General features: G+C 35.8%; 1 protein-coding gene and 1 long non-coding RNA gene across 2 annotated transcripts; one reads left to right on the forward strand and one right to left on the reverse strand.

Moving 5' to 3' along the window:
- Positions 1–5715: 5715 nt before the first annotated feature.
- On the reverse strand, positions 5716–8323 carry LOC148167645 (uncharacterized protein F54H12.2-like). The gene is made up of 2 exons (XM_088046920.1): positions 7037–8323; positions 5716–5937 (listed from the first exon to the last, which is right to left on the reverse strand). Exons 1-2 carry the CDS (start codon positions 8321–8323, stop codon positions 5716–5718), a joined length of 1509 nt encoding a protein of 502 aa, XP_087903046.1.
- Positions 8324–15441: 7118 nt separating this feature from the next.
- LOC148167646 (uncharacterized) lies at positions 15442–15936 on the forward strand. The gene is made up of 3 exons (XR_015770909.1): positions 15442–15527; positions 15598–15779; positions 15841–15936. It is a non-coding gene; the product is annotated as an uncharacterized LOC148167646 (long non-coding RNA).
- Positions 15937–27676: the final 11740 nt, after the last annotated feature.

Consider the following 27676-nt stretch of genomic DNA (forward strand, 5'->3'; position numbering starts at 1 on the left):
GTTGAGGAGTCGTGGGACCATTATAATTACGCTGGATATACTCCTGTTATACGTGGGGACATCATTAAAGAAGTTCCACCACATCTAACCAATAGAGAAAAAAAAGAATTTCGCAAAAATGAGAGGTTGAGGATGGGTGCTTTCGTGTGATAAGTGTAGGTTATTGGTCACAGATCCAAAAAAAACATTGATTTTGCGATACGTCATGTGATGTTTAACATAGAAATAAAAAAAACAAAAATATAGCTTTTTTCGTTTCAACATAAAGTTAGGATCGTCTAATGAAACCTATCGGCTACAAAGTTTGATAGTAGCTTAGTGCTTGTGCGTTGCTTGTGAAAAAAGAAAACTATCGTTATGAACGAATTAGTCCCTTTATCAACAAAAGAAATTTTATCAAATGAGAATTTTAGATCCGATACAAGAACAAAAAGGAAATTTTGCTTTGTCTTTAACTGAGGGATTAGAAGACTTTTGTCGATAATGACATGGATCCTTATCGTGACATTGGCGAAAGTTTAGGACTGTCTAGCCGTCCCGCCGTCATTATCATCATCAGGGGTTTCATTCAGCATTATGTAGCTTAGAAATTCACAAAATAATTACGAACCCCTTTTCAATAACTTTCACCTACAGTATTTAAAACAGACACCACCCAATCATACGGTCTCAGTTGAAATTTTTTTTCACAGTGTCTGCTTCGATGTGAGTGTTTGTGTGTTTGTGTATTTTCGACGACAGCAAATATGGAATCATTAAAAAATTTACTTGAAGCTCAGTCCTTGGATAACATTTTATTAATGTTTACCTGTGGATTGTTCAACAGTAGCGAGATGTTACAAACTGCTTTACATGTATTTGAAATGAAATTATTACAAAAAGATCGGCCAAAAACCGTTATTGATATTGACCTTTATTACCAATTACGGCGTGCAGTGGCATCATCATCACTTGGTATGTATGTTTGAAATAATTAACTTGAAAGTAATAACAAATTTTAATAAATACTAGAACCATCTACATCAGCCGAAGTTGTTGACATAACCGATGACACCAATAATGATGCTTCAGCAAAGTTAAATATAGGTAAGGAGAATTGATATTGGATTAATGTGTATATGCATACACATATGTATATTATGTTTTTACTTTTTTAAAATCGCATCTATTATAGACGTCGATAATTCCACGGTTATTGTACTCGATGACAGTAGTGACGATAACAATGATGATGAAGGAGAAGAAGAAAAAGAACATAACGAGTCAACGCTAGAAATTGAAAAAAAAACGAAAGGTGATTTTTGTCACGTGTGTGTAATTGCTCTATAATTTTTGCATGTTATTAGGTACCATTGACAGCTTATCACACTGCGTGGCATTCAACCCTTATGCTGACCCAAAACCTTCGACGTCGCGAGATGTTTGTTCAGGTAAATTAATTTTTTTATTTTGTTTGTATTAATGAAAAAAAAATGCTAACTCTTGATATTCTCATAAATCAGTAGTATGGAAACCGTTCCAAATAGGTGGTAGTGGTGATGTCGAAGAATTAAAAAAAGAAAACGATGGCAACCCAGTTGGTGAGTACAAAATTCACTTTAACATGGAATGTTATGTAAAATCATTATTTTTTTGTTTAGATGTACCACCACATACTTATCTGGAGAGTATGGGCGAAAGTGAGTGTACGTTGACAAAATTCGCTCTCACAGGTCGCCGTATGAGATTCCAGTTTAAAAAAGAAACATGTACGAGCGATCCTATTGTCTGGTTGCAGGTCAGAATAAATAAGTAAATAAAAAAACATGTATCGCTAAATAAATCCTGAATTTTCACAATGCTACTGATAAGCTTCTCAAGCACATGTGCAGAGGTTTTGCACAGACGGATATTGTAGGCGTGGTACTCGAGAATCAGGAACACCCCGACAAACCACTCTACGTTTCATTCCGAAATTTGGCGCAATACAGCAACCATGTGATAATGGATCTCATCGCAAAGGTACTCCAAAGTAACGCGTCCTTTTTCGTTGATGGTGTGTTGAGTGTACGAGTTGACTGCATAAGACCACCTTTGGGAAAAGGTACGCCATCCGCATCAGATGCTCTAAATGTTGGGTTTAACGAATTTTCATTACGTAAAAACAGTGTTTATTGTATAGAAAATGACGCTGATAACAGATGCTTAGCGAGAGCCGTTGTGGTTGCAAAACATTTTTGCGATTCGGGTTTTCTGAAAAAAAGTTTGGAAATTTTCAAAGGCACTCACGGTAGACAACTTTTATCAGATTTGGCGGAGGGTTTATGCATTGCAGCGGATATAGATTTATCAAATGGCGGCGATTACAGACACATTAATATTCTCCAAGAATATTTGAATGATTACACTATAGTTGTTTACAATAGTCGAAAAGGGAGAACTGTTTATTTCGAGGGTGCTCGACTTACAGGTCGGCCGTGCTTAAATTTAATCATGGAAAATGGTCATTATAATGTGATATTAAGTTTAACAGGGGTGTTTGCGACGAGCTATTTCTGCGAGAGATGCCGTGTCCGAAGTAGAGATAACAGTAGACATAAAAATTGTCCCTACATCTGCTCATGTTGTCATTCAAGTCCATCATGTGAATTAATTGAAAACAATCAAATTGAATGTACTAAGTGTAACCGATTTTTCCGCGGCGGTAATTGTCTGGCCAAACACGAAAAACTAAAGATATGTGAAAAATTACAAAAGTGTAGAGATTGTTTTCAAAATATTTGGATAAAACGCAAAGAAACTCATGTTTGCGGTATTAAGTTTTGCGATGTATGCGGTCAAAAGAAACCAATTAGACATTTGTGCTATATACGAACAAACAAACTGAGTCAAAAAGTTATTGATAATAATTCCATGTTTTTGTTATTATTTTTTGATTTAGAAACGACCCAAGATACGGTTGTTCAAGACGACAACTATTTACATGTACCAAATGTGTGCGTGGTACAGCAAGTCTGTCACCAGTGCATTTCAAAAGATGACATTTCAGACGAATGCTCGTTCTGCGGAATCCGGCAACACATTTTTTTAGACAATCCAATAGAAAACTTGTTAGAACATGTTTCAAACATGTCAAAAAAAATTAAAGTTACAGCCATAGCCATAGCCCATAACTTGAAAGGCTATGACGGTTGCTTTATTTTGCAATTTCTGTTTAACAACTTTTCGAGATGGCAGCCATCTGTTATTCGAACCGGGGCTAAGTTAATGTCAATTAAATACGGTGAATCAATTCGCTTCATTGATAGCTTAAACTTCATTCAACTACCATTGTCAAAATTTCCGACTACATTCAAAATTCCAGGCTGTAAAGGTTATTTTCCCCATTTTTTCAACACGAATCAAAACAGTGAATACGTAGGGCCATTACCTGATGCAAAGCATTACGGTTGTGACATGATGAAGCCTGATGATAGAGTTACATTCTTCAAATGGTATGATGCACAAATAGCAAACGGTTACGTTTTTAACATGAAGGATGAGATAGTTAAATATTGTATATCAGACGTTGATATTTTACGGCGAAGTTGCGTAAAATTAAGGCTCAACTTTTTAGAAACAAATCGCGTTGATCCGTTTTTAGAATGCATAACTATAGCTTCGGCGTGCAATCTTGTGTTTCGCCGGAACTTTTTAAAAGAAGATAGTATTGCCGTCATACCGCGTAACGGGTATCGAAGATGTGATAATCAATCCTATTCTGCACTGCAATGGCTTACGTGGATGGCCCATAGCGAAAATATCGCCATTATACATGTCGGCAATGATCGCGAAGTTCGCTTAAAAGAAGGTTTGTTGGTTGACGGTTTTTGCGCAGCTACAAACACTGTGTTTGAATTTCACGGATGTTGGTGGCACGGATGCGAAAGTTGTTTTCCCAATCAAACGGCCAAACTATCCACGAAAGACGATTCGTTGTTTTCGCGTCGTGAAAACACCTGATACAAAGAAAACCGTATTAGAAATGCGGGGTACAATCTCGTGACCATCTGGGAATGTGCTTTTAACAAATTGAAAAATGAGAATCCACTAATAATCCCATTTTTAGCTTCTCAAAATGTTAACCGGACAACACCACTAAATCCGCGCGATGCTTTTTACGGCGGCAGAACAAACGCGTGCAAATTGTATCACAAATGTATACCGGGTGAGAAGATAATGTACTACGACGTTTGCAGTCTTTACCCTTTCGTCAACAAGTACGGAAAATATCCATCGGGTCACCCTAAGAAAATTTATGTAGGGTCTGAAAACTGTAATCAGGTTGATATAGGTACGATTGAAGGTATAATTAAATGCGTCGTTGAACCACCCAGAGGTCTATATCACCCGGTACTTCCTTATAGATGTAACGGTAAATTGACGTTTCCGCTGTGTCGCGTATGTGTCGAATCATCGAATCAAAACCGTTGTCAGCACTCAGGTACGGAGCGTCAATTTACGGGTACATTTATAGCTGATGAACTAAGAAAAGCTTTGGAAAAGGAGTACAAAATTATAGAATACCATGAAATATGGGAGTATGATGTCACGATGTACGATCCAGCTTCGAAAATTGGTGGTCTATTCACAGGTTACGTAAATAATTTTTTGAAAATAAAACAGGAGTGCTCAGATTGGCCATCGTGGTGTCTAACGGATGCGGATAAGTCCCGGTATGTTGATGAATATTACGCACGCGAGGGGGTTCAATTAGACCGAGCTAAAATCGCTAAAAACCCCGGTATGCGGTATTTATCGAAACTAATGTTGAATTCGTTTTGGGGGAAATTCGGTCAGCGGGAGAATTTGCAACAAACAGAGATAATCAGCAATCCATCTGATTTGTTTAAACTAGTTACGAACCCTTCAGCGGTGGTACATGACATTACGATAATTAATCCCGACACAGTTATGGCTACCTGGGACAGATGTACTGAGGATGTGAAGCCGTCAAAAACAGTTAACGTCGCTATCGCTGCATACACTACAGCAAACGCACGTCTAGAATTATACAAATACTTAGAGCAGCTTAACGAACGAGTATTATACTATGATACAGATAGTGTCATCTTCACGCATAAAAATGATGAATGGTTACCACCAACGGGCGATTTTTTGGGAGATTTAACTAATGAAATGACCGATTACGGTCCGGAGAGTTATATCTTAGAATTTGTCAGCGGGGGGCCGAAAAACTGTAGTTATAAATTTTTGAACTCGAAAGAAAATAAAATTGACTATGTTTGTAAAATTAAAGGAATCACGTTGAATTACCAAAATCTTCAGCATATAAATTTTTCAAAAATGAGAGATATGGTGTGCAACAATACAGGACAGGAAATACGTTTAGAGGACAGGGTAATTGTTAGAAGTAAGACTTACGAAGTTTTGACTAAGAACAGCTCGAAGCTGTACAGGATAAATTATACCAAAAGGCGCCGTTTAAACGATAACACATTTGACACTTTACCGTACGGCTTCGAGTGACATGTATTTTTATTTTTATTTATTTATTTTTTTTTGTGTTGTGTGTAAAAATTTTATTTTATATATGTTTGTGTGTGTGTGTGTGTGTGTCTATGTAAATTTGTTTTAATAATAACATAGGCATACATTTTTGTGAATAAATGTACATATTTACCTCTTACACTTTTGATTGGTTGTTAGTCCCATATTAAAATAAATAAATAACGGTTACAGTATCTTAGCATTACAATCAAGTGAAGTGCACGTTTTTGGGAGTGTTCCAAGCCAGCGTTTTCGGTGCTCGTTCCCGGCCGCGTTTCCCTGCGCGCGTTCCCGGCCGCGTTTCCCGGTGCGCGTTCCCGGCCGCGTTTCCCGGTGCGCGTTCCCGGCCGCATGGCCCGGCGCGCGTTCCCCGGTCGCCTTTCCGCCGCCGCCGTCCTTTCCCGCACGCTATAAAAGAATTGTTGTTGTTGAGTTTGAAAGGTGAAAGAAAACAAATGGTTTTGTATGCTTCTTCGTGTATTTATGAAAAATGCATATTAAAGAGATTATTACAAATTTTATCGTTGTTTTTGAAATCATCGTCATACGTGTCTAGAAATGTCTCGATTGAATTTCCCATTGCGTAGTTGAAAAGAAACAAAACACAATACTGTTCACAAAGAGTTGATGTTACGTCTTGAATTTGAACCGAGTTGTAAGACCACATTAAACAATTTCTTTGGAGAAAACTTGAAATTTTTTTTGACGGGCGTCTTCCAAAACTGTCAAAGAAATACGCAAATCCAAATTTATCGATGTAAATGGCCATCCAGTGAGTACTGGGCATATAGTCGGGGTCGCTGTTGAGAATTATTAGTTTGGGTCTACTAACAAAACGTGGTAGTGTGTTATAGGCCGAAACAAGAACATGATATTTCCTCTTCTTCGTAGATATTTTCTCCATACAGTGTTTCAGTTGCATTGTGTTCATCGTACCAGCTTTTCAAGTTCTGAACGTTTCGTAACGCGCACATTGCTTTTCTAAATAAATGATGTTCGCAACACTCGGTGTCAAAATTTCTTCTTAAATTTCGAAACGATGGACAATCTACGTCCTCAATATTTAGAATATTACATTGTGGTAGACGTTTGGATAGAAAACGTTTCTTCTCTACACCTTTAACGTAGATGCACATAGAATTTTCGGTTGCTTTTTGCAATATTTCATCCAAGTTTTCATACGCTGTGTCACCCGTTGACCAACAAAGTCCGTGAAAATTGTAAGTTAACCAATCAGCCTGCTTTTGATAATTGTGCGGTAACGTAGGTATATCTTCCGGTGGTTTAAGTAGAAAATGCATTGGTGTACTTTCACTACAACATTTTAATATTGCCAACTCTTTTATGATCACATTTTCACCAGAGCCCCCATAGCTGAAACACTGGTAATCGATAAAGACAACCATCTTGTTGGACGTTCCAAATGAGACTGACAAATTCTTGTTTTTTTTTACATTTTATTTGTTTATACCCAAATACAAAATCAACTGCTATAATCAACAATTACATTACGTTTTTTATCAATTTCAATCACACTATCAAATTCACCATATACCAAACAGTTGACAGTTTCTTCGAGCGGTGCTTTGAATGCAACTTCTATTCGTAAACTTCCGTTCTTTATCAAATTCCATGAGAGATTGTTATGTGCTGACAAATCAGGTGTTAAATCGAAAACAGCAATTGAAAACCCTTCAGCGTAGTTTTCCCTAGAAATGTTGTTGCCAGTGTTCAAAAAGTGTATTCCCGTTCCCGAAAAAAGAGTATGATACATTGACACAAAACTTTGACTCGCACCCTCAAAGATTGGCTGTAGCGGTTTACTAGGAATTTGATTGCCATCCACGTAGAGTGATAAATAGTTCAAACCAAAATTTTTAAAATTAAACGGATTTAATGTATAATCACCATTAAATGCTTTATTAGTAACAAAACACACGGCACATCGTTTTGGCAGCTGTCCTAAATAGACGTTGTCCAGAGATTTTCCTTGTACGCCTTGCGGTATCGTCAGAACTTTTAATTCTGTTCGAGTTATGGGATACTTTGCCGAAGATATTTCTAAAGCTTTTGTATGCGCAAGTAGGACTGTTGGATTTATTTTATTTCTTCTAATCATCAGTGTTGCATCTTTAATTTGTAATTTTCCCACTATACCATCGGCCATCAACACAAAACTATCCCGTGATCGCACAAACTTTAAACGCAACTCTACGCCGTTGATTAAAAATTTTTCTTGGTTAAATATGTCACAGTTCAAGTGGCCGATGAGGTCGATTTCTTTACTTGCCGATGTTAACTTTCGTCTCTTGGCATATCCGGCGTTTGAGTCACCAATGGTGTTCATTTTTCCAGCTGTATCTTGGTACCATAGTCCGCATGTAAGATGCGAGTTTTTAGCGCCTGCATCGTAATTTAAAACCGTCTCTAGATAAGTTTTGTAAGCGTATGTGTTGTTAGGCGGCGAGATGAGTTTCTGATTCAAGTACACGTCAACTTGGCTAAACATCGAGTGCAAAAGATTATTAATTGGTGCTATTTTATCAGCTTCGACAAACTTGGTTCCATCTTCCTTGACAATATTTACAGTAACCGAAAGTAAAGTTTGCGAAAGGTCTATATAATCGTCACATCCAGTTGCAACAAATTCAAGGGGGCTATTTTCAGATATGCTGGACACTGTTTTATAGTGAACCCACTGACCTGACTCAATACTCGTTTGAGTCGGTGGCAATGCAAAAAGATCGAGTTCACTCTTGGCACACTCGCAACTGTTTGGGTGTAGGAAAGACATTTTGTATTTCTTTGTATGTACTTGCTTATGTGAAAATATCCTGATATTTTGCTGATGCACTTTTACGCTTAGACTTCTTTACACGACGAGCTGTTAACTGCTTCTGAACTTTATTCTCCACGCGCTTTCTTTTTATACTGCCTGAACCAATTAAATTATTAACTTTATCCTCAGCTTTACGTTTTAAATTTTCAACTGACTGGTTGAAACGTGTTTTAAACGCCTCTTTTGCAGGCACCTCATTAACGACGTCACTTAGAAAGTTTGATCCGCTAAGCAATGTTTCTTTACCGATAGCCTTTATACCACTTTTTAAAAATGGCAGAACGGTACGAAAAAGTCCTTTTAAAAAACTCCCGAAACCATAACCTCTTTGATAACTAGCACCTTTATAAATTGAACCGATACCAGAACCGGCTTGGTTGATGTAATAATCGTGATAATGACAAGTTTTCATTGTGAAATTTTCCTAAAGTGAAGTTTAACGCACACTGTCCCAAACTGGAATGGTACTTTTTCACCCGTCACACTTCTTATATCAATTTCGATATTTTCAAACTCTCTCCTCAATACAGGTATATAGTGAGGATGCGAAAATTCTTGAGTATTATGAGTGCCATAAATGTAACGTTGATTGTCAATAACTACTACTCGCAACACTTTTGCAAGTGTATCACCAATTAACTGTGGCTCAACAATGTCACTATATATGAAAAGATGTGATGGCATACCCAGCATAACATTTGCGGGGTGTGATGATCTCTTATTTAACACATTTGTCTCAGGCTCAAATCCCAACTGTAGACTAAGTTTTGGCGAAAGTACCAGCGATACTAATTCTTTGCTACTACAGGCGACATGTACTTTTTTTGAGATACTGTCAAACTTAAATAATACCTTTTCAATCTTCAAAGCTTCAATTGTGTTTAGAGCATGTAAAATATCTTCGATCGAATCGTAGTTTCCAGTTTCAATTCTAGATTTATAATCTCCAGTAATTTCACCATCCAATACCTGATGTTGACCATTTTTGATAGCTTTCAGTAGATCTTCAAAAGATTTATATTTTCCTCGCAAAATTACATCACTCGATAACATAGCACAGCGCTCATTACACTCCAGATCACCGATAGAATTACCACCAGCAGTTATCAGTGTTTTCACGTTAAATTTGTAGATACAGTATATAACATTTTCGCCATTGTTTACAGTCATAAAGGAGCAAGGATACTGAATTTCCGTTAAACCCACACACCATTCACCATCTAAATGAATAGTTTTTGGTAACTGAGTGTAAAAATTCGCAGTTGTATTATTAGGAAAGTATTCGGTAGAGCTGTTTGACACCAGTGATAAATAAAAATCCTTATTCTGATTCATATCGCTGTTAACGCGTTGCACGGAATCCAAGAGTTGAACTTTGTTGGATAATCCTTCCACTGTACAAATGCTTCACAGTTACCTTTTTTCTGTCTCTTTTTTAATACTTTCTCAATTTTAAATGTGTTTTCGGGGTCGTACGTTACGCGCTGAAGTTCCGGCTGATAAAAGACTCCGTCTACAGGCTCGTCCAACAAGTCGCAGACCCTATACACAACTGGCTCTCGTCTTATTACGTGGGTAATTTTAAATATTTCACCACTCCAATTGTTCACATAACCTTTTTCAAATACATGTTTGTACCTGCTTATTCTCACGTAATCACCAACTTTGTATAAAATTGTTCTCTTACTTTCATTTTTTGATTTTAGACGACCGTTCATAATATTATTATATACGGTTAAAACATTGTCACTATTTACTTCGTTAGGGGACATTTTGATTGTCGAGTAATAAGCGCTGTTATAGGATTTCACAAGGTCTTGTAATACGTTTATATACTCAAAACTGTTCGAGTAAGTAAAGTACTTGTACATTTTTGTTTTGAGCGTTTTATTAAATCTTTCTACAACTGCAGCCTTTACATCTGGATTATTTGCTGTATAGAAGTTTACATCGTTTTGTTTGAACAATGTTTGCACATTTTTAGCAATAAATTCTTTACCTTTGTCCGTTTGAATATTTACCGGTACACGTTCACGGAAAATTTCAGCAAATGCATCAGCTACTTCTTTGCCTGTTTTCGAACGTAAAGGTTTAACCCATGCAAATTTTGAAAACACATCTATCACACTTAGAAGATAGTTTGTACCTTTGTTATATTTTGCAATGTTACGTATATCAATTAAATCTGCTTGAAAAAGATCATCAATGTTGGTTTCATGATATCTATTTCTCGGAAACTTTCTATGAACCTGCTTGTGTAGAGTGTAGGAATCTTCACCTTCCAGCCAGTTTTGAACTTCTGCTTTGTGGACATCTGATTCCTTGGCTAACTTAGTGATACCGGAAAAACTTAAAGGGTCCGCTGGAGTAAAGTATCGGTCTTTTATAAAGTTCATTTTATTAATATGGTAACCAGAATCGACGTTTATTTGAAGGCGATGCCGAGTTAGGTGTTTGCTGCTTGTTTCTTCTTCTCCTTCTTGGCGATCTGCTTAACGGTTCCTCATCTTTTCTTGTAGGTGTCTGCATGCTCTGTTTATAATTCGGTGAGGTTTCAACTTCCTCGCTTTCCACTTCTGCTGCTGCGGCTGTTTCTTCTTCGTTTATATGTTTTAATCGTTGAGGATTTACGATGAATGTACGTGGCACATTTATTTCCTTCAACACATTTGCAAAATCCTCCCAACCGCCCGGTGCAGTGGTTGATTTGACACTACTACTAGGTCGCATGATATCGTCGATTAAATCAACTATATTGGAATTTTGAATTGGGTTACCGTTATAAGATGCGATACCCTTATCACTCCATGTAACTTTATTGTTTATTAAAACGTCGAGTAAAGATTTCGCTATCTGCTGCGTTCTTTTTGGAAGTGTTTCTAAAATGTTTGAAAAGTTATTAGAATCCAACTCTGTTTTTGCAATGATTGCTTCAGTTTCTTTGTGATTCTCATTCTTAATTTTATGTACTTCTTTTTGTTCAATTATGGGTAAAGCAAATGGCTCACGTACACGATTCATAACGTTTAAATATTTTCGTAATATTTGATTATAAAGAGTCCATTCTTCGTTATCGTCAATATTCTTCATGTCCAGTATTTTTTTCATTTCGCTATCGAGGTGGTTGACCATGTTTTGTTGATTGTTAGTATTATTCTGGGTCCGTTCAAAAACAGACGGGTCAACTAGGATCATCTTCTTAGCGTGCTCCATTGTCTATTTATTATTAAACAAACTCCCCAAAACACCGGATATTATTGGTCCTAACAACAGCGGAAGAAAAGCTCCACCTTTCTGAATAAGTATTTTTTTCTTCTTATGTACAGGTATCTGACGATTAACCAGATCGCGAAGTAATTTTTTATGTTTTTGCAATTTAGTTTTTTGTGTGCGATTCAAAGGAACTTTACCCGATAAAGTGTTGTACGCGCACTCGCAAATGCAGTGGACTAAATTTTTGTCAGCCGAATTTAAAATAGATTTTCGGTATTCCGGTTTTGATTTATGCAAAAATTTTAGAAGCGCCGCGTTTTGTTCGATCTTCCGTGACATCGCTTTGGTAACTAATTAAGATTGAGTTTGTCTTTTCTATTTATACTTCTTTTTAGGAATATAAGCAGCAGTTGGTTGTTCATCCGGTAAAATGTTTGTACGAATGCGAACCGATTCGGGTGTACTTTGTTTTAAATCGAATAATAAGTAACCGTGAGGTTTAGAGGTGGCATCCCTGTAAGCCTCCTGAACATACTTAACATTTTCAGGGCATATTTGTCGAGCCAGAAAAGTGATTTGTGCCTTGTCTCTGGGATTTTTAAAATATACAATGTAGTTAGCGTTCAACGAGATATCTCGCTGGCCTTTGCCTTGATGAAACAGATTTTGTGTTATATAGAAAACGCTAAGGTTTCGGTGATGACTACCTTTAGTGAAAATGTCCACGACATTACCATTGGTTTACCTCATCAAATCATCGATAATAATCAGTCTCGGTTTCACATCGTCAAATGCGTTTAAATTAGGAATTCCTTGGTGGTACTTTATCGGCATGGTCTCATCAGGAGCTTCTTCATACAGAGGCTGCCATTCATCGTAACACCATATAATTTCTTCAAATTCTGTATCACACATTGAGTCACAATATTTTAGAAAACGTTTTATAAAATAAGATTTTCCACAGGCAACAATCGCTGTAGGTCCTGCAACAATCGCTGTGAAGGGAGTTTTAAACCGTAAGTCCATAATTTTTTTTTTAGAAAATGGTTGCACAGCCATGAGCAGTTGCTAATAACTGACCCGACGAGTGACCATACCGTTATTTATTATTATTATCTCTGATATGTGATAGTGTTATTTGAGCGCATGTCATTTGACAAATGGGTGAAGAGTGACATAAAAAAATAATAGGAGTAATTTTTTAATACATTTATTACATTGTTAAGATTTACAGAATTAAACACATCTATTACAATCTTCAAAATAATTTAACTTGTTACGCACATCACGGGTTAGCGTACAAGGTAGTTTCAAAAATACCTCGTAAAGAATGGGGCTGCATTCGTACTCGTTTTTTATGTTGTATATAACGGCGTTTTCATATGGTATAAGAGAATTCTCGTGAATATAGGTTGCCACACGAAGCACAAACATGTTGTAATCTGGATAGAAGTTTGCACTCACGTTGAGTCGTTGTATTATACTTGTCACAAACTCGTCCAATTTTAAAATTAAGTTGACTGTATCCGCTTTCAGGTACAACGATTTATATACGTCTGGATTCACGGCTTTAAATTGGATGACCTTGTTGGGTAGCAAAAACACACTGTATTTCTCCAGGTTGTATAGAAGCGATGGTTTAACTACCTCCGGGACATCGAAAAGATTTTCCCTGGTTTTTATTATGAATTCGCAAAATTCCCGTATGGTAAAACAAGCTGCCGATGTAAGATTAAAGTTATGGATTCTCACACACACTTCAAAGTCCTTCAACGGTAAAACACCAACGGTTATGAACTTCGAGCCGGACTTGGTTACTGGCATGGTAGTTTCGTTCAGCAATCGGTATTTTTCATTTAGAAGTTTTCTGTCTTCGATGTCTTTAAACTGTAACTCAACTTCTTCGGCTTTTGCTATCATAGCTTCCTCGACGTCTTCGTCTAAGTCCTCCATTTGATGTTTTGCTGCTGCTACAGGTGGTGGTGGTGGTGGTGGTGGTGGTGGTGTTGGAGATGACGGCAGTGTGGGAACGTGATGACGTACAGTTAAATCTTGACTTACAGGACTCACTCTTACACCACACTCGGCTTCCAAGTGAAGCTTTGTCTTCCTCTGGGGAGGCTCGTCGATGGAGAGTTTCAGATCACGTCTAACGGAAATCTTGGGCATGGCCATCGTAGCAGACTTCTTCTTCTAACAGGCACAAACACAAAAGGCACTAAGACACTTGGGAGGTGAACTTCTTCGTAACACAAACGGACTTTGGAAACTGAAGGGACCCCACAAACGGTCACAATATATATGTAGAAACCAAAAGAAGTTTCTCTTTTATTTTCATTTAATTTCACATTAACTTTTCGTTAGTCAATGCAATTATCTAATTAATTGAGTTTCTAATTTCATTAATTACGACTTTCTAATTTGATGTCATATTAATTTTATATTTATATATCATTATTTGACCGGTAATTAATGTCATAACGAGCCTGATTTAATTTCTAATTGAATAAATTAAAACTTTCCCTTTTTATATGCAATTATGACATCATTAAGAGGTAATTAGAAAGTTCCATCAATTAAAACGTTCCCTTGGAAAACTAATTATAGCATCATTAAGATGTAATTAGAAAGTTTCATCAATTAAAAGTTTCACTTTTATATCAAATTTTTAATGAGTCATTATCAAAACTTTCATTTTGATATTTAATTAAAAAATTAATTAATTAATTATTTAATTGATTTACCAATTAATTAATTAATCGAGTAATTATTTTAATTGACTTAATTAATTTGTTAATTAATTAATTACTTAATTGATTAATTAGTCAATATAATTAATTTACACTTTCACTTTGATATCTAACTAATATCCCATTAAAAAGCAATTAAAAAGTCATTAGGTCAATTAATCGACTAATTAATTAATTATTAATTAATTAATTAATTGACCTTTAATTGACCTTTGATTGACCTTTGATTGACCTTTGATTAATCACTAATGCCCCCCTTACTACTCACATTTCTGTACAAGCCAGCGTAAATAATAACGCTATAAATGAAGTGAGTGAATGAAGAAAGTTGGAAATTCAGATGACATCAAATGCCCAGGTTCATTTCATTTCATTTCATTTCGAGTAATCAAGACATGATCAGCTTGTGTGGTGTTTCATTAGCTGTGTTTAATTGTGTTACTACACTTGACTAGTGAACATGGAAATGATAAATAAATATTGCCATAACTTAAAGCCTTTCGTCTCATTCCCTCAGGTGTAATGGTTATATGACACTGCTTCAAAAGCAAATTTTATAATTTATATAATTAGCACTAATTAACAGAATAATTATTAGGAGCAAAAACAGTAACAACAATGACAAAACGTATTAAACCCTGTACGACGAGTTCAATATTTATCCGCCAGATATGCAAAGGCAGTCGCATGAGAGCGCTGATGCGAGTTTTGTGCTACAGTGGCTTTATTTAGAACAGTGGCGACACGCGAATGTGTCATTTTTGATTGGTTGTTACGGTCACGTGGTAAAAATCGCCATTTTGGAGCGAACTCTCGTTGTTTACGTTGAACGCCCGTAAGCTTTCTGTGTGATTTTAAAGCTATTTATTGTTTGTCACGGTGCAAAGTGAGCGAAATTCATTAATTTGAAGACTTATTAATTACATGCGAATGAGTGTATTTGTGAAAAGTCATCCCTTTCGCTTAAAACGGTAGTACAAAAACGTACTAGAGGTTATGAGTTTGCAACTTCATTTGTTTATAGTCAGTTTAATTGTACGAAAATGCCGCGATGTGCTCCTGTGCGATGTTCCAATTCTGCAAAAAAGAGGTTTATGATGCAACGCTTCCCAACAGACCCAAAAAGGCGAAAAGAATGGGTCATCAAACTGAAGCGAGACAAGTGGATACCAAAGATTAGTTTAAGTTTGTGTGAGGTAAACTTTCTTGTTTTTCTTTATTTAACAACAGCATGTGACAATTTAAACAATGACTAAATAATTGTAGGTTCATTTCGCTCCCGAAATGTGGGAGAAAACACGTGTAGATGGGGCACGAAAACTGAAAGCAAATGCAGTACCTTCAATTATTCAGTTTTACTTCAACTGCATCTAGAACACGAAAGCCTCCCTAAATACGTAAAATGAAAACTCCAAGTCATCCACATGAGCAAAATTTGAGAATTGAAGGTGGTTATTAAGTAATTAATATCTAATTGTTATCAAAGTTATGTATTTGTATTTTTTACAGATGAACCTGGAACATCAGGTTTCAATTTCAGAACAAGTAGAGACACTTGAAATAGGTCCAATTTTTAGAACTTTCTTAAAGTTCACAATGATCAAACGTTTGAAAGAGAATATTTTTTTTGTAACGAAGCAACGTTTTGTTTTTTTTATAGAAATGGAATCTATCTTCCAAAAGTACATTGATCATATTCAATGTCAAAATGTTGCTATTAAAGATTTTTACATTGAAAAAATGTTACAAATTTCTTTTAATCTTCCCAATTGTTACAAACTAAAAAATAAATTAATTAGTAGGTTTGTAACAATTAGATATAGATAAACATTTAACTAAAACACATGCTAGCAAATCGGTGGCAGGTCATGTCATAAAGTAGTTTTTTGTAGCTTTACAAAGGTTCAATTTCATACATGTTAAAGGTTTAACACATAAGTTATCTTTACAATACTTATTAATACCAGCAAACTTACTGGTAATAGTAATAGTCTGAAAAAGCTAATCAAAACCAAACAGTATGAAATAACAAGTTTGTTGCAACTTAATAATGTATCTATTTTTGGACCTTAATCCCTAACGATGTTAATGGATATTCACTGCTTAAGTTTGCTAAGATGTAGGTGTCAGGATTTAGTGGGTAGTCCACTACTGGCTTCCCTTCCCAGTGTGGGTAAATGCATTTTTTTTACCTCAAAAAAAAATCACCCCTAATTCAAATATTGAGCGAACCCCTGTTTTGAAGTGAATTTTTTACTTCAAAAATATTAAAATCATGATTCAATCGGTTTCCGCACTTTTATTTTTGTCGGGGGCAAAAGTGACCAAAAAAGTAAAAAGCAAGCCGTACATTCAAAGGAATGTAGCAGAGTAAGTATTACGCCAAATGATTAGCTAATAGCATAATTACACAAGTTCCAATGTTTCCAGTCACAAACTGATCAAATACTCTGCATTTATGGCTTTAAAAATTAATTTGTGCTGTGAACTATCGCTGTTGATCAAATGTTATTTGAGGTTTTATTTTATATATTTATTAAGTTAAGTTGCTATTTTTTTATGTATTTTTAGGAAAACCAATAACCTTTTTATTTCCCTTAGAGGCAGATTTAATTTTGCACTTGTATTGTTGGATATTTTGCATTTAAAGACTACATACATTTAAATTCCCGCCAACAATTAGCTCCATCGTGGCGGATGGGCGGAGCTAAACTGCCTCGTGTCGCCACTGTTCTGAATAAAGTCACTGTATTTTGTGCTACAAGCCTATATGCACTTGGAAATCTATTCACGCTGTCCCGTTGCGATTGTCCGCAAATTTTTATGATTTTATGGTAGCTCCACGTATCTCAGACGAACTTGGTGGAACTACATATACTAGCCGTTTAAAAAAATGCAGTCTCCTCAATTGGTGCGTTTTTAAGGCAAAATATAAACAGTTGCAGTTTCCGTTCTCTGTTTTTTATCACATCATATCACTGTGTTTATTTCATTTTTTTGTATTTTTAGTTGGAAATATCTAAATAAACCCAAACATGCGCATGGTAGAGGGGTATTTTTGACATTTGACGGGGTTCCCAACCATAGGCGTCACAGATGGACTGTTTGAAAGAACATTCCCGCAAATATTTATTACGGAATCAGAGTGCAAAGGTTTCTAAAAATTATCTAAAAGAAGATTTTTAAACCTTGGGCGTAGTTTCTAGATTATAATCACGTCCCATAATTGTGGTTTTATTTTAGAACCAATGTTGGTGTTGACACGACGCCACTGCATCACATCAGATGTTCTCTGGCGCATGAGCATTAACGCGATTTGCTAATGCGCATCCGTTTGTTTGGGTCTTTTTACATCTTTCCATCTGTACCAGCTGCTGTACAAGGTGTTTATAAATATTTCGAGCATCAAGGGTGACTCTGGACTCTGGAATTTCTGTCATGCACTGTTTTGCCGCTTTGGTTTCATAGTAAATATAACTATTTTGAAAATTATTTTCAATGTCATTTACGTCAACAACGTTTTTGTTACGGTGTTGTGTCTAAGTTTATGATTTTAAGGTTTTAAACTACAAGTTTTTTTTTTCAAAACTTACATTGTTCCATGATTGAAGATAACTACAAATGTCAGTTGAAAAAATCGAATCCCACATTTGTAATAAGCTGCAAATTGCTTTGACATTTCATAGCCACCCTTGATGCTACAAACATTTATAAACACCTTGTATTACCTGTCAAACAAACATTACGCCGGCGTTCGACTTTTAAAGATTTCAGATAATTAGAATTGATTAATACGCCGGAATTGGCACAAACTTGAAAACACAAAGTACCTGACATCGCTAAATTAATGAAAATGAAACTTCTTACCTTGACCGACGATTCTGTCAACACGTGGATTTCCGACGGTGAACACATAGCCACGTTTTTTGTTTATTAAATTGTATACGATAAATCATTAATAAAAGACGATTTAAACCAACTTCCTAGCTTTTAAAATGACTAGAAACAGCTCCAAAACTTGTTGCATCATAAATTAGCGCGGTTTAAATGACACAGACGCCATACTGCACTGAGCACGACGCACGACTGCACAATAGAAGCTTTTTGGCGAAAGTGATGGAAGGTGGGAATATCATGGTTGGATTAATTTGGTTGGACACTACCCAAGCTACATCTGGGAATATCGAGTAAAAAAATCGATGTTGAACTCAATTTCAACAAGAGCACAATTAATCGATCTCTAATACATCGGAGAAAACATCGATTTTGAAACATATTAAATAAATATCTCAATATAGCATAGTTTATTGTGAAAAACAAAAATAAATAAAATTCCCAATAAAGCAACAAAATAATAAACAAATACAAGAAAAACAAAAATAAATAAAAACCTAATAATAAACAAAATATTAAGTCCAGTAGGACCCCGATTATCCAAATCCCGCTTAAACGAAACCCGCTTTATCCGAAATAAAGTAGATTTTTAATTCGTCCGTATTAACCGCAGCAGTTCTATAGAGCACCCCGCTTATACGAACTCGGCCGGATACAATTCTTAGAAATCATAAAACTGGTCGGGAGTTTTGTTTACGTTTGCGTTTTGTCGTTTCTGATTAAATGTTCTCAGTTGCTTGCAAACATTGATGGCTAAAGATGTCTAACGACAAAAAAAGAAAACGTGTGGTTATTCCAATCGAAGAAAAACTGAAAGCATTAGAGAGAGTGGATAAAGGGGAGACGCTAAAAAACGTTGCTGAAAGTTATGGCGTTGGAATCAGCAAAGAGACCGGGGAGTTCCACTCTCAGGTCCAGTATTGCAACAAAAAGCTATTCTGTTGGGAGAAGATCTTCCTGTGAAGGATGCACCAGCCAATTTTACTGCCAGTAACGGGTGGCTAAATAGATGGAAGAAACGGTGTGGAGTAAGAAAGTTGAATATTTCCGGAGAAAAACTTTCTGCGGATTATGCTGCCAAAGAAGAATTTATAAAGAAGTTCAAAACTTACATTGAAGACAAAGGCTATAGTCCCGACCAACTATATAACTGCGACGAAACAGGGTTAAACTATAAAATGTTACCTACAGCAACCTTAGTTTCAAAAAACGAACAATCTGCTCCAGGATTTAAGAAGAACAAAGAACGCGTAACTCTCTTAGCATGTGGCAATTATTCCGGAAGGCACAAACTTCCCCTGATGTGTATCGGTAAATCTGCCAACCCAAGGGCATTTAAAAACCTTGTCCGAAAAGCAATGCCAGTGTACTATCAACATCAAAAGAATGCATGGATGGATAGTAAATTGTTAAAAACATGGTTCTTTGATCAATTTGTACTTTCTGTGGAGAAGTTTTTAAAAAAACATAATCTACCCAGAAAAGCAGCTTTATTACTCGACAATGCACCGACACATCCAAGCGCTGAAGAACTAAAAAGTGGAGAAATTGAAGTAATATTCCTCCCAAAGAATGTCACAGCAATTCTTCAGCCTATGGATCAAGGAGTATTGGAAGCCCTGAAAAGAAATTACCGTTGGTTTTTATTGGAAACAGACGGAGGAGAAGCAACTGACCTGAAAACATGTTTAAAAATATAAACATGAAAGACGTTATATATTTTTCGGCGGATGCGTGGAATAAAGTCAAACAAGAAACTCTGCAAAGATCTTGGTCAAAGTTGATCCCGTCTCAAGAAGTAGAAGTTCAGATTGAACCTTTAAAGGAACAACCTGCTGATACACTTCATCTTTTGCAAAGATTGCCAGGATGTAAAGAAGCAAGTCTTGAGGATATTGAACAGTGGGAAAAAAAAGATGATGTAGAAGATGAATATAGTAACGATGAACTTTTGCAAATGGTAGATGAGGCTACGGATGATGTTCAAATCGAGGAGGAAGATATAGTGGAAGAAGAATCCCCTGTCACACATTCCGAAGCCTTGAAAGCCTTTGAAACAGGTTTAAAATACATCGAGCAACAAACAATGGCAAATCCGTCGGATATTCTCCTAATGCGCAGATGGATGCCAAGCTGCTGAAAATAGAATGGTAAAATCGAAGCAATTACAAATTACGTCCTTTTTTGATTAGTAAATGGCTTGTAATGAAAATATGTAAACATTTCAATAAAAAAATTTGTAATACATGTTGTATGCAGTAAAAATATAATTAATTTTGAAGAAAATCGGTTATCCGAAAGGGGTACGGTCCCGACCCCTTCGGATAATCGGGGTCCTACTGTAATTAAATTATAAAAAAAGACAAATTCGAGATTTATAAGAATAAACAAAATTCAAAAATATAACTCCCTTAAATTAAATTCCAGTCTTCATTATTTAGACCGCAGCACAAGTAAATCCCGCCTTGTTTTGGTTCTATACGGGCAACCAACCAAATGAAATATCATCAAAATCAAGCGTCTAAAACAAAATACATACATCGAAACCGCAATCATCAATTTTTAATGATACATTGAAAATAAAAATATATGTATTAAAAATCGATGTTTTTTTAGCGAAATTGATATTATGTATTAAAAAATCGATGTAAACGTCCCAGATTTAACCCAAGCGTGTGCCAAACTGTCGCGGATAAAAAGTTTGAATTTTAGTTGGGGGGCTGTCCACTTATGGTTGTGTACAAAAAAATCCACTTCCTAAAAAATTCACAAGAATAAATTAATTCCAGAAAATTCCAAATAATTATGTAATTATTCTAGAAAATTCGAAAAGCAGTGACAAAGGGTACAGTTCTTGAACGACATTGCAATGCAGGCCAAAAAACTGTTGAACTATATAGAACTATATTAAAAATACGAACTAATAAAAAAACAAAATCGCAAAAAGTGAACTAAGACGATTTTTGCTGTACTAATACACTTTTTTCAACGAGGCAAACTTGATATGGGAGATTGATCAGTGAATTTTTCTCTATTTATTGAAACTACTGCCACCGGGGTAAATGCTGGATTTTTACGATAACGGTGATGAAAAAGGCGACGTTATAACCCCCTTTGATTATCCCCTTTCTGTATATTTTACACCAAAGTATTGATTGTCACAATGGGAGGTTATTATTCCAGAGTCAAATTGCCATAAATTTGTAAGAAAAGTACGAGAAAACATGAAAATTCCCATGAAATTCCAGTATTTGTCTGGTCTACTGTTAAAAAAGGCAAGTGCACGATGTGTTGCCGATGTTACGGCGCAACCAAAAGCCAATCCCAAGCTAACTTCAACGACCTGTGTACCTATAAAGGTTGATTTTAATGAATCATATTACTACCTGTGTACCTATAAAGGTTGATTTTAATGAATCTTCTTACTTAGTAACTTGCATTTGTAAATTCCGAATTAATAAATGATTTATGATTTCCATCGGACTTCCCAAGCACTAGGCATGTACATACAGTTTACCAAACGCTCTAGTGCCGTTATGGCTTTGACTTCTTAAATCGTTTACAGCCACCTTATCCCAAACCCCCACAAACAGTTGGGTCTTATCTGCCTTGTAATGAACCGTAATAAATATTTTTACCCAGCTGGTCAGTCTTACAAATCGAAACAATGAAATTCCTCAAAGTAGCTAGCCCAATGTTGCTATGAAAAATATCCATTGTGTTCAATTTAGTATAAATGTTTTACTTTCACACTAACTAACTCAGCACAGGAAATAAAAGCAACCTTAATTCGAAAAACAGCGTTTTTAAAATTTCTGTTGAGTTTTAATGAAAAGCTCACTATACTAAAATGACCCCCTCTGACTCTTCAAACCTCAATGACAGTTAACGCAGTTATTGGCCAAAGAAAATTTATTTGATTAATTCTTGGTGTTGACAAATTATCAAAATTACAATTTATTCCCAAACACCAAATTTTGTCAAAAAATGCTGACGCGCGTTTCGTATCTCCCTCTATGGGTCGCATCAAAATTGCAATACCAAACAATGTCAAAACAGCGTTAACAATAACAAATGTATGTAAATACAAAGCTTCTTGTTTGATACGCTTTTGTGTTGCGTTGGTAGCTTTCGTTATATCCCAAGCTTCAAAATTTTTTTCAAGTTCTTTGTAAAATAACAACACGTCTGGAATTGCATAAAATGCTTTCCATAACTAAACAAAATTAATGTTGATAAAAAAAGAGTTGATACTTACGAAAGGTAAAACTTCGAAGGGCACAAAGTATGGCAGAAAGAAACAATATTCATACTTTTTAAAAAAAATAATAAATGTAAATTATGATTAAAAGTGTTACACACAGTAAGCAGATTCTACGAAAAGCTTTTACAATTGTCATTTCAACCATATTGAAGTACAAGAAGCGCAACAACCAGAGAGGATCGTCTAAAAATCATGTTGAAAAAAATGAAATTGTACAAGTTTTACCAAGTTTTAGTGAAAACATTTGTTGTCCCATGTCTCTAAGGAATTGCTTACTTAGACTAATGACTTCTAGTTGATAGCCACTAAATATTTATATATTTATAAATTGGAGTTGTTATATTAAAGATACTTTTGATTTAAAGTAAATGCTTCAATGATGGGGACAACAATAAAAAATGTAGCATCATTTAATAAAAATGTTTGATGACTGCGCTCATTTTCTACAGTTCATTAGAGGATAAATCTAATGTAAACAATTCCTATTAATTAAACAATATCATTATTTCGAGGAATGTCTGAATCTAAAAAGAATTGAACGAATATTTTATATAAAATAACATTTATTTTTGTGACATCCACATTGTCAAAAAATATTTGAATGACTGTTGTTATTTGAATATTTTCATACCATCAATAAATTAAAGTAGAATTTGTCACAGCAAAATTTTTATAAATATTTTTATAATAAATATGACTTACCTGTTTATAATCTGGAACGGTTAAGGCGAGTGCCAAGACTCGTTGCTAGTCAGAATTCGAGCTGAGCTGTCACATCGGGAAGGGTGTCAAGGGGTACTTCAGTTTACAACATCCCACTGTACTACCGTGATTGTAAAATGATAAATGCTTATTTGCCTCTGTCTGGTATAAATACTTTTTCATGAGTAAAATAACGTGAGTCTGTGTTCTTTTGGCGTTTACAAATTGTGGCAAAATTGGACCCTTTACCAAAAGGCCATCCCAATTTCCTAGGCAACAAGAGGATAATGTTCATCAGACCAATGGATGATAGTATGTGTCCCTAGATACATATTTTCAAATTCTGTTCAGCTTCGAAATTGGCTACCGTTTAGTTTTTAAGTCAAATAATTTTAGTTTTGAAATTTTGGTTCAGAATTGTTGCCTCCATTTCTCCCTTTCTCTCTGAGGCGCGAGTTCCGAGATCTGTATAAACAGAGCATTCAGATATAAAAATTTATATTTCTTTAAAGATAAAATGTATTATGAATTTGATGATATTTCGAATACATTAGGTAAATCTGATAAATTTGACTTGACAGTTTTCGGATTTAAATGTGGACTTATCAATCTTATTAATAAAACTAATTAATCGTCTGTGATTCACCTAAGGTATGCTACACATTTGCATATGATTTTTTTCTAATAAATTATGGATATAATTTCTCTCTTTTATTATGCTCAGCTCCTGCGCATAGGCGCAGTTAGTTACGACCCATATGCGTAGCTGGAGCTGCTCAAGATGGTAAGCAAATGTAGAGGTCGTCTATTAAGAAGTTATCCAGACCCAGCTGATAGTAAGTTTGCTGTTTGTGTTTTAATGTAAATTATTACATATTACAAATATTTTAGACACGTTACCAGTAATTATTGGCTGTTTGGACGACCACGACCTTGATAAAGTCAAACAGGGTTTTCAGCGCGTGTGTTTCAAAGATGTCCGAATCATTGAACTGGATGGTGTAAGAAGTAATTATCTTCCAGCGTGAATTTGGCGCCTAAACTACAAATTAAAGCACAATGACACAGAATCACTGGAGATGAAAGATTACGATGACTAGTGTTTATTGGGGAATTAATGTTGTACAAAAATATTCAGCAAAAATCTATTGTACTACTATTGTGGAATATTCTTCGATAGATTGTCAGTGTGCTAATGAGAATTTTAAAACCACTGAGGTCCCCTCGTAAATGACCGAATATTACAGAGGAGATACAGAAAGTTCAAGGCACATTATTGGAAATGAGAATGTAAAGGATTTGATGTTTATATATACAGGTTCCCAGAACTCGCGCCTAGCCGAAAAAGGGCGGATGCCGACAGCAATCAGGACGCCAAAAATGCAATTGTTTTGTCCTGATGTGCATTAAAATTGAGAAATTGCTCAACGAAAATGACCAATCCCAGAAGCTCAAGGGCAAATAATATTAATGTAGCTGGGTTTCATAATTAAATCCTAAAGAGGATAAATTGATTTGGTCTACTACATTTTTATAACTGACGTTAATGTCAATTTGGCAGATGAAAACCACACAATGGCGGTCATAAAAAGAACCCTTTTATTACAACAAGGCACATGGTGTAATAGTTAAATCAAATGCTTGAACAAACCACCAATATTCGGATCCACACATGAGCTTTTCTAACCCAACTTTGACATGCATGTTGAATCATGTCATGCGTGATGCCATTCACAGGTCCCTGAATGCGTTGTCTCAGTTCTGCTTCAGTATTTAGCGGCCCAATATAAATAACATTTTTGAAGTGACCCCAGAGGAAGAAATCTAGCGGCTTTCGTTGATAAGCCATTCGCAAAAATCTCTTCTGACCCGAGAATCCTCAGGGAGTAAATGGTGAATCCTGGTACGGGTGGCCTGTGATCAGTCGCGAGGATTCTTGTACAGAAGATCATCCGATGTCTAACTGGCGTGCTACAATTCGGATACCCCTGGTAAGGGCGCACTGCCAGGGGGTGCCAATCGTCGGCCCAACTCGTGGGAACAGTATGAAAAGTAATGAAAAAAAGGGAAAGGAAAAGGAAGACATCAAAAACGACTATGGAACTCCACTACTAGAAACGAAGGAGAGAGAGAGAGGAAGTAAATGCCTCGAGGTCGTCATCGGACAACTGCGTGTTTACCTCGATGTGGTAGCAAGAAAAAGAAGGCTCAAGAGAGACTGAAGGGAAATATGTTCTTTGTCCAAACGAAGAATATGGGACGGGGGCGTTTAGAAAAAGCGAAAAAACAAGAAGATCCCCTACGGACTTTATGGTAAAGCGTACACCAACCCTTTGAGTAAGAGATGAAGACGTAAGCCAGGAATGGAAAAGAAAGAAAATCTTGAGCAGATACCAGAATCGTGGAAAAGAAAGAAAACCACATTTTGTTAGTCACATACATTTAGAAAATATTACTAAAATGTACACAGGGAGGTAAAGCGAATGGCGGGCGAGCTGAAAAGCCTCGTAGGTAGGGCGATCAAAGAGGACAAAAGCACATAATGCATCCATAATATGGAAATAGAAGAAATGAAATACAAACATGAAGAAATTACAAGGGTTATAGGGAACCTAAAAAAAAGAGATAGAATTCTATCAAGGCCAATGCCATAAAAGAGACGAAGAGATCAGAAAATTCAAGTTAAAAATAAGAAAGGATCCCTCTATTAGAATTAATATAGAAGAGTAAGAAATAAAAACCTATGAAGAACTGGAGAAGATTATAGATGCAAATTGGGAGTCCTACAAATACAGCATTATAAAGCAATTAAATAAAGTTATTCCTAGTCGAAAAGGGAAGACAAAATGCATGGCTGAATAGGATCACACAGCGACACCCTGAGCTGAAGGATGCAGATAAAATTGCCGGAAACGAAGGAGATTTTAAGAAAATTGAACAAGTTATCAAGTATCGTGGAAATGACAAAACGCTAAAAAAACAAAGTTGTTATCATGGCACTATACGACACGGAATATGAGAATATGAAACTAGAAGAGAAAATATATAGGTTGATATTAAACCTGCAGGAAGAGCTAAACATAGTTCAAAATTAAAACCTACACATAACCCTCCTAACAGGTATGGAGGAGGAGAAGATGAGGAAGATTGTTGAGGTTATCTTTAATCTGCACGCCGCAAAGAAAGAAACCCATAAAGAATACAGACTATAAAGAGGGCCCTTATAATACAAGGGACATCGTACGCGGAGACCATTAAATACAGAGGAACAAATTATAAACGACGTTAATGCTGTTCAAAACGTGAGGAAAACGGCAAAAGGAGACACGCTGGTCAAACTGAAAGGTGCAGATGAGACAAATTTAAAAGATAAAATAACAGAGAAGAAAACGCGGAAAGAAAGGTGCGACTTCTGAAGAGTGGCAAAAAGAAACAAAGGCTGATAAAAAGCGAAACAACATTAGAAATTCAATCTCTGAGAGACCTTTTAATGGAAATAAAATGACTAGACTGCTGATTAAAAATAAAATAGACGAAAAGTTAATCAAAATCGGAAAAGTAAGAATAGGGCTATCCATATGTGCGATCTCTGAAGAGATAAAACTGGAGAAATGATTTAGATCTTGGGAATGCGGCCACAAAGCGTACAACTGCAAGGGCGAAGACAGAACCAGAAAATGTCAAAGATGTGGCGAAGGACACAGAAAGGAACAATGTGAAAGCACCCTCTTTTGCCCCATCTGCAATAAGCAGGGGCACGAGGCGGGAGGATACAAACGTAGCAGGGTGCGGACTGCACTTGCTGAAGCAAGAAGAGTGACAAATAACTCTAATCTTCACACTACTGCAGATTAACCTCCAACGTAGCAGACCGGCCCATTTTATTTGTATCAGTGAACCGAACTACAAGGAAATAAAGAGAAATAAACGAAATTTATACGTCAATAAAGAAAAGTCAGTGTGTATAGTAAATATGTCTGGTAAAATCAATGTATATTTTGTTTACTTAAAGTTTAATGCAAAATAGTAATAGAAAATGAATAAAGATAATAGTGACTCTTGGTTATTTTAGTATTTGACAAAACATACAGAAATATTATTTTTATTTTATGAATGTATATAATTTCCAGAATTGACATACAGAATTGAAATTTTGAATATATGTTGTCCTTATAAGGTTTGGAGATGGAAATTGGTTTTTATGGTAGGGTCTACTTGTGCCGCAGTTAAGTATGCCAACAATGGAGCAATACCGCAAGTATTACCCTGTCATAAATAATATGCTGCTGGTCTTGTCCAGGTCTGCATTGTGTAGTGAAGCGTAATACTAACGTAAAATTTTAAAATTCACCTACTTTAAAAAATGAAGTAACTTTTTGTAATCTAGGATCATTCATACAGTTTGATCTTAGACATATGATATCTAGGTACTTTAAAATACTTACATTTATTGCAATACCTATTGGTTCTTAATGATCTGATAAT

The sequence above is a fragment of the Gnatocerus cornutus genome, chromosome 10 (assembly GCF_029298725.1).
Source record: "Gnatocerus cornutus isolate USDA-ARS CGAHR chromosome 10, icGnaCorn1.1, whole genome shotgun sequence".
In the NCBI taxonomy this organism is placed as follows: Eukaryota; Metazoa; Arthropoda; class Insecta; order Coleoptera; family Tenebrionidae; genus Gnatocerus; species Gnatocerus cornutus.